Here is a 12,631-nt window from a genome sequence, read left to right as displayed (position 1 = left end):
TTACACCAATTTGGTATAATCTGTACTATCTTTTAAAAACTAATCTAATAACACTGGTGATCAGTGGTCTTGTTTCCCTTGATATAAATTTGATTTTGGATATACTAATGTTCACAATTTATCAATCTCTAGTAGTAAAAGTAGACGCCAATTGACCTGAATATACATGAATTTATGTGATTCGACCTCAATCGATGTCCATCAGTCCAAACAATGAAGTGACAATGACTCGATTGACTTCAATGGACTGTTGATCGAGAAGATCTGACAACAGTAGATGCCAATTCATCTGAATATACACGAAATGATGTTATTCGACCTCAATCGACGTCAATAGACATCAAGAGAAATCGAACATCAATGAAGTGATAATTGACCTCGATCGATATCAATGGACTGCTGATCGAGAAGATTTGACAAAATTAGATGCTAATTCATCTGAATATACATGAATTAATGTGATTTGACGTCAATAAACATCAAAAGGCATCAAACAACAATGAAGTGACAATTGACCTCGATCGACTTCAATGGACTATTGATCCAGAAGATCTGACAAAAGTGGATGCCAATTCATCTGAATATACATGAATTGATGTGATTCGACGTCAATAAACATCAGAAGAAATCAAACAACAATGAAGTGACAATTGACCTCGATGGACTTCAATGGAATATTGATTGAGAAGATCTGACAAAAGTAGATGCCAATTCATCTGAATATACATGATTTGATGCGATTAATAAACGTTAATAAACATCAAAAGACATCAACCAATATGAAGTGACAATCGACCTGAATTGATTTCAATGAACTGTTAATCGACAAGATATAATAAAAGTAGACGCATGTTGACCGTCAATAGACATCAGAAGATATCAATCAACATAAGGAACATCGAAATAGAATAACAAACAAGTTAATTGTGTGAGTATTGATTAAAAAAATTAAGTAAATATAGACGAAAATGTCGAACACATATGACATATTTCAATAAAAAGCGTTCTGCAATTATTTGAGGACCCCAACGACACTTATACCTTCCTTCGATCACTTTTAAATCCTGGTGAAAACGCTTCGTTCCTCACCATAATTTTCTAAATTATAGATTACTGTATGGAAAGTATAATTAAATATTCATATTTGCTCCAAGAATCTGGAAATTTGTTATCCTATTTAGCATAATTTCCTCATAATTTGGCGCTTTATGTTTAGGTACCTAGAAAATTTTCGTCTATCGACACAAAACTGTTCAAAACTTAATTTGCATATAATTGATATAATCAGTATCTTTCAGCAATTGCCGTATTTGAGGATCATCCAAGGTTCAACTTTCCCATATTGAGTTTCGGAAATTTTCTACAAATGAAATTAAAACTCTTTTGTCCATCAATTTGACAAACCGCTTTATCATTCCTAACTTAGTATTATGTAATGGTAGAAGTATATTTTTTCTCTGATATCCATTGGTTCCCTTAAAAAAAGAAAATATTCTTAACATCGTTTTCTCAATGAAGCTGCTTTGCTGTTTTGCTCAACATAGAAATGAAGTAACGGTTTTTCTTGTATTTACTTTGTTAACAAAATAAACAATTAACCATTTCCAAATCCACACAGATCTCTCGTTTATAGACGTAGACAAATGATTGTAAGTAACTACAATTAAAATAATCCCACGGGGATCCATTTTTTTCATTTGCAATGGCTTTATTCTGTAGACCCCTTCTCTATCATCATCAAATAAATTTGTTGTGCGTTTTATCCAATTCCTCAATCCTCAATCTCTGTACACTATTTTGGAAACCAGTCAGATTTAGCTTGTTTTGTCTTGTCTCTTTCTCCCATCAAAATTTCCTAACTAAACTGATCATTAACATATTTTAGAAGACTAGAAAAACTAATCTATACGTCATATAATAATTATTGAAATTCTATTAATCTGACAAATAATTAACGACAAATGTTCGAGGAAATTTGAATTACTATGGTAGAGAGACATGATTCTAAATGAATATCCAGAATTAACATATATATTGTTCATATTCTCTTCAGTGGTTTCGCATAAGCGATTGTTTAGAGAGGAATGGGAAACCAAAAGCTACCATAAATTTTCATAAGAGAAACCAAGAGTGCAGACTCTGTTTCTTCTTGAATTTTATTAACAATTCAAATGTCTGCGGTAATTGTATTTACAGCGGTAATTGATAATTACAATGTTGTAGTTTAACGTTTTGTGAAGTTCTGTGTGGAAAAATTTTAGTAACATCGCTAAATAGGTCAGAAAATATACAGAGTGAGTATGAGTGAGAGAAACTGCCGGTATTATAGTGGTATTTACATTGTTGTCCGATCATTTTTCATGAGAAATAATGAACTTTGTTATTTCAAATAGATCACCCTGTATATTTTTCGCTTTTAAGAATCCTCAAGAAATACTTATTATTTTTCATCTAATGTTCTTGATACTGTATATAATAATGTCGGACTTATAGCTACATTTACGTGGTTAAAATAACACATTTATTTGTTTGCCGTTTCAATAAATTATCATAGTTGAAGTTTATTGAAAGTCACAATGAATCGTTTATTTGAAAAAAAAAACGAATTAATATTTTAATGATAGTTGGATATGGCGTAGAAATCAACAATAAACGTGTAATATCTTTAATAATTTATATCCTAACCGAAATCCCATAACAAGATCTACTGTCAGTGAATTAGTAAAAAAGTTTAACAAAGCTGGTGCAGTAAAATATTTATCCAAATCAGGATGCAGAAAAACTGCATCAACTGAAAACAAATCTTTAGATGTTTGTGTCCTGTTAGAAGACGATCCACACTTCATTAAAAGACAAATATCCAGGGAATTTGACAATTCGCAAACATCGGTAATGAAAATTATACTTTATAATAAATTCCATCCGTGCAAAGTAACGTTGGTTCAAGAATTGTGAGATGACGCTTTTAATAGACGTAAAGAATTTGCAGACGTAATGATGGAAAAATATTGCAATGAAAACGATCCACATTTTTTAAGTCATGTTATGTTTTGTGATCAGGCATAATTGTAGATACTGGTCACGTAACAATCCTCCTTGAACGCGTTAATTCCACACCCAATATCTCGAAAAACTGAAGGTATAGGCTAGAATAATAGGCAACAAAAGAATTGGTCTCTTTTTCATTTGGGTTAACTTAAATGGTTTGGCGTATTTATATTTATTGAAAAATAGTATTATACCTGACTTGGCTCGTATATTTCCAAATCCATGTAGGTTTTTTCCATTAAATTTAAAGAAAAACTTCATTATTAGAAATTTTCAACAACAATACCCCAAACGACAATACTTGGCAATATGTGTGTGTGGTGAGGCAATACTTAAATAATGTGCTTCCCAGAATATGGATTGGAAGGCTTGGTTTCATTGAATGGCCTCCGCGGTCACCAGACATGAATCATTTAGACTATTTCTTGTGGGGTCACTTAAGAAACATAGTTTGTAAAACAAAACCTACCAATATGCAGAAATTAGTAGATAGGATTACGACAAAGATAAGAAGAATTCAGCAGTCAGGGATGTTACAAAATATATTGCAAAGTTTTAAAAATAGTATGGCTTGTTGTATTAAGTTAAGTTAATGGACAACATTCTGAGCATCTGATATAATCGCCTTTACTGTATGTTTTCAGAAAATCGTAATTTTTCTACTTCACAAATGTGGATTTTTGTTCTGAATAAAATGAATCTACACATTTTGTGAACTAAAATTAACATTTTTGAAAAAATCACTAACGCAGTTGCTGCATAATTGCATTAGAGATTTAGAGAAATATTATTATCCTTATCAAATACTTGCACTTAAGAACTTTCCTCTCAACTAAAATCAAATTATCAAAAAAGTATTAATATCATATATTAGGTTCCTTGAAATGATTGTGATAAATGGGACAGACATCTCATTATTTGTAAAATATATTAAGTAGACATTAACACAATATAAAGAAGAAAACTGCAAGACTAAACAGTTCAATTAAAATTTATAATTTTATTCTTAAAATATTAATGCTACTGTAACAGCTAAGGATAAAAATATTTCGTATAACTAAAATTGATGTTTACCAGGATTGATGTATTACATTTGGATATTCTTGTTGCCTCTTTACTTCCCCTTTAACATTACCACATCCAAAGGAATAAATACCTACAACTTTCATTTAGCAGGTTGATGGCATTTTTGATAATTTATTCATTTAGTTTTTTTGAATCATTGTATTTTACTAGACGTCCTCTTCACCATACGGCGACATGGACACAGAATTTGAATTTCAAGGTTGTTCATTCGATATCCTTTACACGTAAGTTTCTTAATACTTCGTCCATAATGGTGTTAAAGAGGAGAGGGCTTAGCTCTGTCAAATGTCACGACCCAGGCTAACGGTTCAATCAGGACCTCATTTATTTTTTGTCTACGAGTAAATAATTTGTCTCCGTCAAGGCTTTTCAGCAGCATTTGAACGATCATTGAAATTCATCCACCGTGACTAAAGATGTTTTCAAACTTTACTTCTAGATTAAATCAAAATATACAATAGCGGATATATCAATTCGATGATGTTTTTACACAAATACTCAATAAGTTAAATCTTTGAGAAAAACTAAACTTACCAATCGTATGACAATTATATGATTGAAATAAAATGGTAATGTTTAGAGGTAGTGAAATCACAAATGTGAAACAGGGGCTATTCTTCCTCGAATCACGGTGTTTTAATAGTTTTCATGACTTACATAGGAGGATATATTGAAAAATTCTTAGCCTACTATAGAACCAAACAAAAATTTCAATGTCAAAATATTTTATAACTCAACATATTCTCTTCTTAATTGGATACATTTATTACAGCCAACCTGCAACGTCTCTAAACCTTTCAAAAAAAATGTTTCTTCTTGATCTTCAAACCACCTCCTCAGCTTTTATTACCTCTTCGTTGGAAGAAAATTTACGACGTTTTAAACGAACGGACGGAGCCAAATCTGGTGAATAAGTGGGGTGTTCTAATTCAAAGCGTAAATCACGAATTTTTTGCATGGCAACATGAGATTTGTGTGCAGCGGCGTTGTCCTGCAAAAACAATACACCTTTGGATAGCTTTCCGCGTCTTTTTTTTTTGAATTTTTTCCCGTATATTGGTCAGTATGTCGAATAATAATCTCCAGTTATTGTTCTACCCTTATTCAAAAAATCAATCATAATTACTCCATGGCAATACCAAAAAACTGAAGCAAGAACTTTTTTAGCAGATTTTTGGACACGCAACTTCTTAGGTCTTGGAATACCAGAGTGTCGCCATTCCACCTTTGCACGCTTTTGGTCAACATTCAAACATTTGGAGATCCCTTTTTTAGCAATTTTTCTCATGTCCAAATTGATGTGAACTATATGGTGAACGCGTTCGTTTGAAATATTCAGTGCTTCAGATATTCGTTTTAACCCAATGAACATCGATATTTTCGGGGACTGACACAGAAACTGGCCTTCCCGATCGATCATCACCTTCAATGGAAAATTTACCTCTTTTGAAACTTGCAGTTCAATTTTTAATGGTCGCATACGAAGTACATTGATTACCAAGGGTATTAAGCATACCTTCATGAATCTGCTTACCTTTTAGCTCAGGTACTTGATGATGGCTCGATACTCGTCAAACTTTACACTGACACTTCTAATAAGTTATTGTTCGTTGCTATGGTAACACAATATTTTGTTTATGCATGGAACTGGTCTAGTGAAACAAACAACTTTTAATGTTAATGTTTGATGGAAGGCCGGATTCCATTGCTTCTTCCCTGACCAAGTTTATCTTCGCTAGAACTCTTAAGGCACTGTCGAGCGTTGCGATTTTAATTATCGTTCTCTTCCCATCCATTTTTTCCACTCTTTCCAATCCTTCGTTATCCTGTTCATTTGCTGTATTGTTTTCCCCTTCATTTTTTCTTTCTGTGCTACTTATTGTAGACAAATTTTCCTAGGTTTTCCTTTCCTTATTTTCATATAACTCTTTGCTATTATCACTTTTCTTATAATGCTTAGTGGTGCTCTTCTCTTTAAGGATCTGTACAATTTTCAACATAGTCCAAATATTTGTTGTCCATTGCATCCCATCCATACTAATTTTCCCTGCTATTTTTTTTAGTTGTTTCATCTCTTTTACTACTAATCTATTCCGTATATTTTTGTTCATAAGTTTCACTTGTGTACTTTTCTTACTCTGTTTACTATTTTTATATTTATTATTCCGTCTTCTGTGAAAATTTATCCCAGATATTCAAATGAGGTCACTGTATCTACTCGTTATATTTTCATTAATAAATCTTCTTCATATTCTGTTTTTATTTACTACTATTCCTTAGCACTTCTTGATAAGTACTTTCATTGTCAGGTCTTTTATTGTGTTTATACAAATGTCTACTTTTTCTCTCTTTTTCATAAACGTATCTGCTTCTATTACTTTATCGTCTGCACATACTAATCTCTCCATTTTTATCGGTTTAGGTTTTTGTAGCCAATTATTTTCTTCAGTTTATAGTTCTTCCCTTCTATTGCTTTTATTATTCTATCTCTTTTTTTCACTCCTATCTTCATCCTAAACTTCTTCTGTCTATGTAATATCTCCTTCTTCCGTTTCCATATATTCCTCTTCTTATCTCTGTTATTTTTCTGAAATGCCACTGATGCATGGAGGAAGAGTAAACTGCAGACCTCGTCATCAGTTAGTGCTAGCACTCACCGGGGCGAGGCTCAAGCACTGAGGCCAGCTTCACAGTTTGATTAGTTGCGTTAAAATGTTCAAGCCAAGTGTCTGATTAGCTTTCCAAAAGACATCAGCCGTTCCTACTTTTTAATAGCACAAGATAAACTCACCCAACTATGAACATAAACGCAGAATACTATTTAGTTACGAAGTGGCCGAAAATATATCAATAAAATCCAATTCTAACAAGTTCTATATACACAACATCGAATGTTATAATAAAATTAATTAGAGATATTTTTATTTTATTCAATAGGCCCATAAGAAGGAATGAAGGTAGAAATAGGGATTTTCATATGGAATTTTGTTTATTTTGATGAACTTAATAGTTTATATAGCTTATTTTCGACTTCAAAATGGAAACTTGTCTATATATTAGTGAAGCTCCGTGTCATAACTGTCATTTTATTATCAGTATTGTGATAAGTGATCCGCAAAACTGTCATAGTTTTTTATTATTTAATTTTTGGAAAATTACCAAATTGATGTTACCAAAGATAATAAAGTGTATATTTGAATATAAATCAGATTCCCATTTAAATTCTATTTTTGATAAAATGTAATTCATAACGTATCAAAGAATCAGCCTACATAAATCTTAGTGTAATGTCAAGCCTCCACGAAATTTTGTTGGAAGAGGTTCATAATTTCCCAGCTCAAAACAATCTAAAAACTAGGTAAATATTGATATCTATCAAATATATGATTCTTCTATTGAATTGATTTAATATTCACCAAGTAACACACACAAAATCGAAATAATAATTCATTAGTAGATATAAACTTAATTACTAATTTTGGGGAGTCCCTATTGGTCCTAACTGCTTCAATAATCCCTTTGTCCCGCCACCTCTTTCGGCTATGGAGGCTGTTGAAAATTGGAAAATCTTCCGGGCATAGTTGGGCGTTGAAGAATCACTCTTCAATTTTCCGCTTAAGATGTTCCTTAATCTGCGAATAAGAATTTAAATCTCTTTGGAATTTTCAGTGCACCTGAATCTCCTATGTCAAGATATCTAGAGTAGCGCTACCACCCATTGGTAGGCCAGCTCATTGAATGCCTTTTTTAAGTAAAAAACGAGCACAAAACGGTAAATCCTATTACACTCGAGTAGTTCAAGTGTAGAGATGCCTGTGGATATTGATCTTGAACTTCTGTAGGTAATAGTGTGCCTTGGTATCTGATTCCCCGAGCTTGGATTTCTCCAAAGAAAAGAGTCCCGATAAATTGATGTTTGCTGGCGAACTTGGTGTTCATGAGCCACGTCTACCTATCCAGTAGGTCTTGCAAAAACTGCTCTAGGTGGAATTAGGTTAGACCGTTCGGAAGAGCATCTACTGTAGAACTATTGGTAAAATAGAGTCATGACAGCAGATTATAGATCTATCTCTCATCTTAAAAGTATTCTGTCATTCTAATACAGCATACAATACGATATATGGTCATAAGTTACCCTGAATAAAAAATAATTAGGAATTTAACTTTCTAATGTGAAAAATTGTTGCAGATATAATTGATATGTAGTAAAATATGGTATTGGAAAGTACAATGATATGTGTAGACGACAGCGATTATATGCGGAACGGCGATTTTCCTCCAACAAGATTACTTGCTCAACAAGATGCCGTATACATGTTAACCCGATCAAAGCTTCGTTCTCATCCAGAAAATAAAGTAGGTTTATTATCCCTAGTGAATCAAGAAGTGCTAATGAATCTTACCAACGATATCGGACGATTATATTCCAAACTTCATTCAGTACAACCTAATGGAAAAATAGATTTATATCGTGGAATTAAAACAGCCCACTTGGCTCTAAAACATAGAGAAGCTAAAAATCATAAAACACGCATTACTGTTTTTGTTGCTAGCCCTGTAACTAACGAAGAAAATAAATTATTACAGCTTGCTAAACAGCTTAAAAAAGAAAAAGTTACAGTGGATATCATTAGTTTCGGAGAAGATAAAGTAAACAGTGATATACTAAATGAATTCATTTCTACACTCAACGGAAAAGATGGTTCCAACAATCATTTGATAACAATTGCAGAAGGTCGTAATATATCAGACACCTTACTTACCACTCCTCTACTAGAAAGTGCTGCTGCAGCTGAAAATTTATTGGAGCAAACACCAATGGACATTGGATTTGATTATGAAGATGATCCAGAGTTAGCAATGGCGTTGTTTCTTTCTCTGAGAGAAGAAGAGGCCCGCATAAATAGAGCTAACGCTGCAAACGCAGTGACTCAAGAAAGTAACGAATCGATGGACCATGATGAACAAAACAACGCAGCTGAAAATGATATTGATTTCTCACAGCTTACTGATGGTCAACAACTCATTTATGCTATAAGAATGTCATTACAAAATGAACATAATTCCGTTGCAGAAAACGTTGAATTTTTAGAAATGTTGAACGATCCGATTTTCATTGAAAATTTCATCAATAATTATCCAGAGCTTGATTTAAAATTAGAAGATGTATCAGAAGCTGTACAAACTTTATATAAAAATAACAAATTCAAAGAAGACGAAAATGACGAAGAAGAACATTGATATAAAAGATACAAATTAATCGGCATTCAAAAAGGTTAACACGTAGTTCCCTCTGGATACTAAGAAATTCAGAGGCAATATATAATTGAAAACGGTAACATTTTCAATTGTTTTTGATAATTGCTCTTTCCATTACTTCGTAAAATAATATATGCTCAAGTTTCATGAGACAAAAATACTCTCACTTATTTATTGATACTTTAAATAATTTTCTGATATAGTTTTTTTGTTGGGTAAATATGAAAAAAAGTATAACCAGTGATAGCTGGACGTTATTTTTTACGTGGAAAAGTAATTGTTTTTATGTAAATATTAACCTGGAAGTGCTTTGTCCCATGTAATATTCATAATGCTGCAAAGTTTTTAGAAGCAAACTTTTGAAAAAACAACACAACTGCTAAATTCTGATGAAAAGCTCGCACGCATTAAAACGAATGCGTTGATATATCCAAATACAATCACGAATATTTGATTTAAATATCTTGTGATTACGAACTATATACTTTAAATAATTTTCTGATATAGTTTTTTTGTTAGGTAAATATGAAGAAAAAAATATAACTCGTGATAACTTGACGTTATATTTTATGTGACAAACTAATTACTTTATTATGTATATATTAACCTGGAAGTGCTTTGTCCCATGTAATATTCATAATGCTTCACATTTTTTAGAAGCAATCTTTTGATATGCTACATATGATAAAACAATACAATTGCTTAATTCTGATGAAAAGCTCGCACGCATTAAAACGAATGCTTTAATATATCCAAATGCAATAACGAACATTCAATTTAAATATCTTGTGAATACGAACTGTATAATTCTCTGATAAAATTCCTTATCTTTTCAATGTTGATGAAAGGTATTCATATCAAGCTATATTTTCAATTAACCAATAGCAATACTCTGTCAAATTTAATCCTTTCATCTTTGATATCAATGTTAAAAGCCTTGTAGGAACGTAATTTCTGCGTTTGTTCATTGTTGCCGACTTATCGTTATTGTTACCACATAGTTTTTGAGGGTGCATAATTTGAAAGACATGGCATATGTCATATCATAGGCATCTTACACTTTGAATACCCAGTTTGGTCTCCGCGTTTTGATCCTTGTATGTTTCTATTGTCTCTTTTACTATTCCACTTTTTATGAACACCTTTAAAGGAGGAGAGTCTAAAAAATAGTGACGTGTCTGTTTTTGCAAAGCATTAAGCTATAGTTTAAAGAAAAATAAGAGAGTTTATAAGTAAACCATTAGATATCTATTGAGTTCTTTTCTCTGCATCTTTGTATATCAAACCATTCTTAGTATTTGTGACCATTTTATAGATATTGAGAAGCATCTTTCACTCCAAAGCTTTTCTCATTTTCTAAATATTTAAGATCTTTAGTTTAGGTTTATTCCGTTGGTCGTACATTTGGGCAAATTTCTCTTTTAGTTTTGCTACTCTATCTTCAATATCTATTATTTCGTCCTTGGTAATCCAAGTGAGTACTACTTGTATAATTTTTTACCATAATAAATTAATTTAATTTTTTTAAATCCTCACAAATCATAATCAAAAGATAGAAATTATCAATGTCACGTCTCAGTAAGTAAGTATTTACTTACGAATAGAAGCGGTGACGGCGTATACAGGGTTTAAAATAATTATGATCGAATAAATCAATTGAACTGTTCACTTTAACTAAAATTTTCCCATATCGATATGCTGCTCTAATCGATTACAGTCATGAATTTATGTGATGGAAAGACCCTTGTCAATGACTGAATTTCTTAACAATATCCGTAAAGGATTATCGGCCCGGAATTATTAACTGTATAGTCCGAAACACATCGATGGTTATTAAATTACATCATGTCAAATGATACGACTGAAGCGTTCAAATTGAAACGGTAAATTTTAGCTAAATATAATTCAGTATAGATAGATATTTTGATGAAATTATTTTATAATCTTCATTGATATTATTGAGTTTTTGATTTATATAGATTATACCAATACGAGGCATACGAATCTGACAAATATTTGATATCCATATAAAAAACTGGTTTCCTTGTTGGGAAATATGAGGGAAAAATATTTCTAGTGAGAAATGGACGTTATTTTTGATGTGAAAGAATAATTAGACAAATTGAGATAAGGTAAATGTATACTGAAAAGCCCCAATACCTTAAAAATGTTTTATTCAAAGTTATATATTTTGAAGATAATGGTACTCAGTAGAACGGTGAGTTTTATCACGAAAAAATCAACTCAAATAGTACACTCGCGGTCAAAAGTCTTATGTGAAAAATCTGTAGTTTCCATTTTTATATTTTAGTATCTCAAAGTGTTTATTCCGAGATTTGTAAAATTGTTATTCAGTTATTCTTTTTTTGTCACTAAGACTTTCAAATGAAAAGTAATTTTAAACAATGGAAATGGGTTATAATTAACAATAAACAGAATACGAGCTCAAATTCTTCAAAATGATACGAAGGTTGCTACTAAGTTTTAAGATATATCAAAACTGATATGAATATGTCAAACCTGACATTGCTGTCATAAAGTTTGACATTTTTAATTGTGAACGTGTTATCATACTAGTGCTATTTGGATTGTTTGAAGAACTTAAAACATTCATCTTGGTCAAAAAACGGTATTAAATTTATATTTTCTATGACTTTCGACGTGGACTAAATCAACAGCAGTGTGCCCATCAACTCGCTTCTACTTTTGGTGATGAAACACCATCTCGAGCCACAGCATTTCGCTGGTGTTCCAAATTCAATCGTTGTCGCACTTTGCTACAGGATGAATTTCTTAGGGGGCTTAAAATCCGCTGTTGTGCCAGAAAACATCGATGCTGTGAGTAAAATGATAATACAATATAGTCATGTAACATACTGTAAGATTGAAGCATGAACTTTAACTGCCAAAAAGATTTTGTCACCTTGGATACCGCATAATTTGAAAGACATTCAGAGAAAAGCTTCGATTGGTGCAAAGAAATGCTGCAAAAATTATATCGCGTTGACGGCGACGAATCATGGATCTATATATATATATATATATATATATATATATATATATATATATATATATATATATATATATATATATGAACCCCAAACTAAACAACCATCGACTGCATGGGTGTTTCAAGATGAGTCAACAAAAGTTGTTCGCGCACGAAGCACTTCGAGGCAAATGGTCGCCGGTTTTTTCGGAATAACTAAACATGTCGCCATCGTTTCAATAGAATCAA

At 31.9% G+C, this 12,631-nt stretch overlaps 1 protein-coding gene across 1 annotated transcript; it reads left to right on the top strand.

The window, feature by feature from the left end:
* Positions 1-8,346: 8,346 nt before the first annotated feature.
* LOC130440607 (26S proteasome non-ATPase regulatory subunit 4-like) lies at positions 8,347-9,375 on the top strand. The gene has a single exon (XM_056773869.1). The coding sequence runs from the start codon at positions 8,347-8,349 to the stop codon at positions 9,373-9,375; it is 1,029 nt and encodes a 342-aa protein (XP_056629847.1).
* The last annotated feature ends 3,256 nt before the right edge of the window (positions 9,376-12,631 follow it).

The sequence above is a fragment of the Diorhabda sublineata genome, chromosome 2 (genome assembly GCF_026230105.1).
Source record: "Diorhabda sublineata isolate icDioSubl1.1 chromosome 2, icDioSubl1.1, whole genome shotgun sequence".
Lineage (NCBI taxonomy): Eukaryota > Metazoa > Arthropoda > Insecta > Coleoptera > Chrysomelidae > Diorhabda > Diorhabda sublineata.
The sequence above is the reverse complement of the archived record's forward strand: the minus strand, read 5'-3'. Positions and strand labels throughout refer to the sequence as shown.

Coding starts and splice junctions, on each gene's coding strand:
- LOC130440607 (XM_056773869.1), top strand. CDS start 8,347: ATGGTATTGGAAAGTACAATGATATGTGTAGACGACAGCGATTATATG.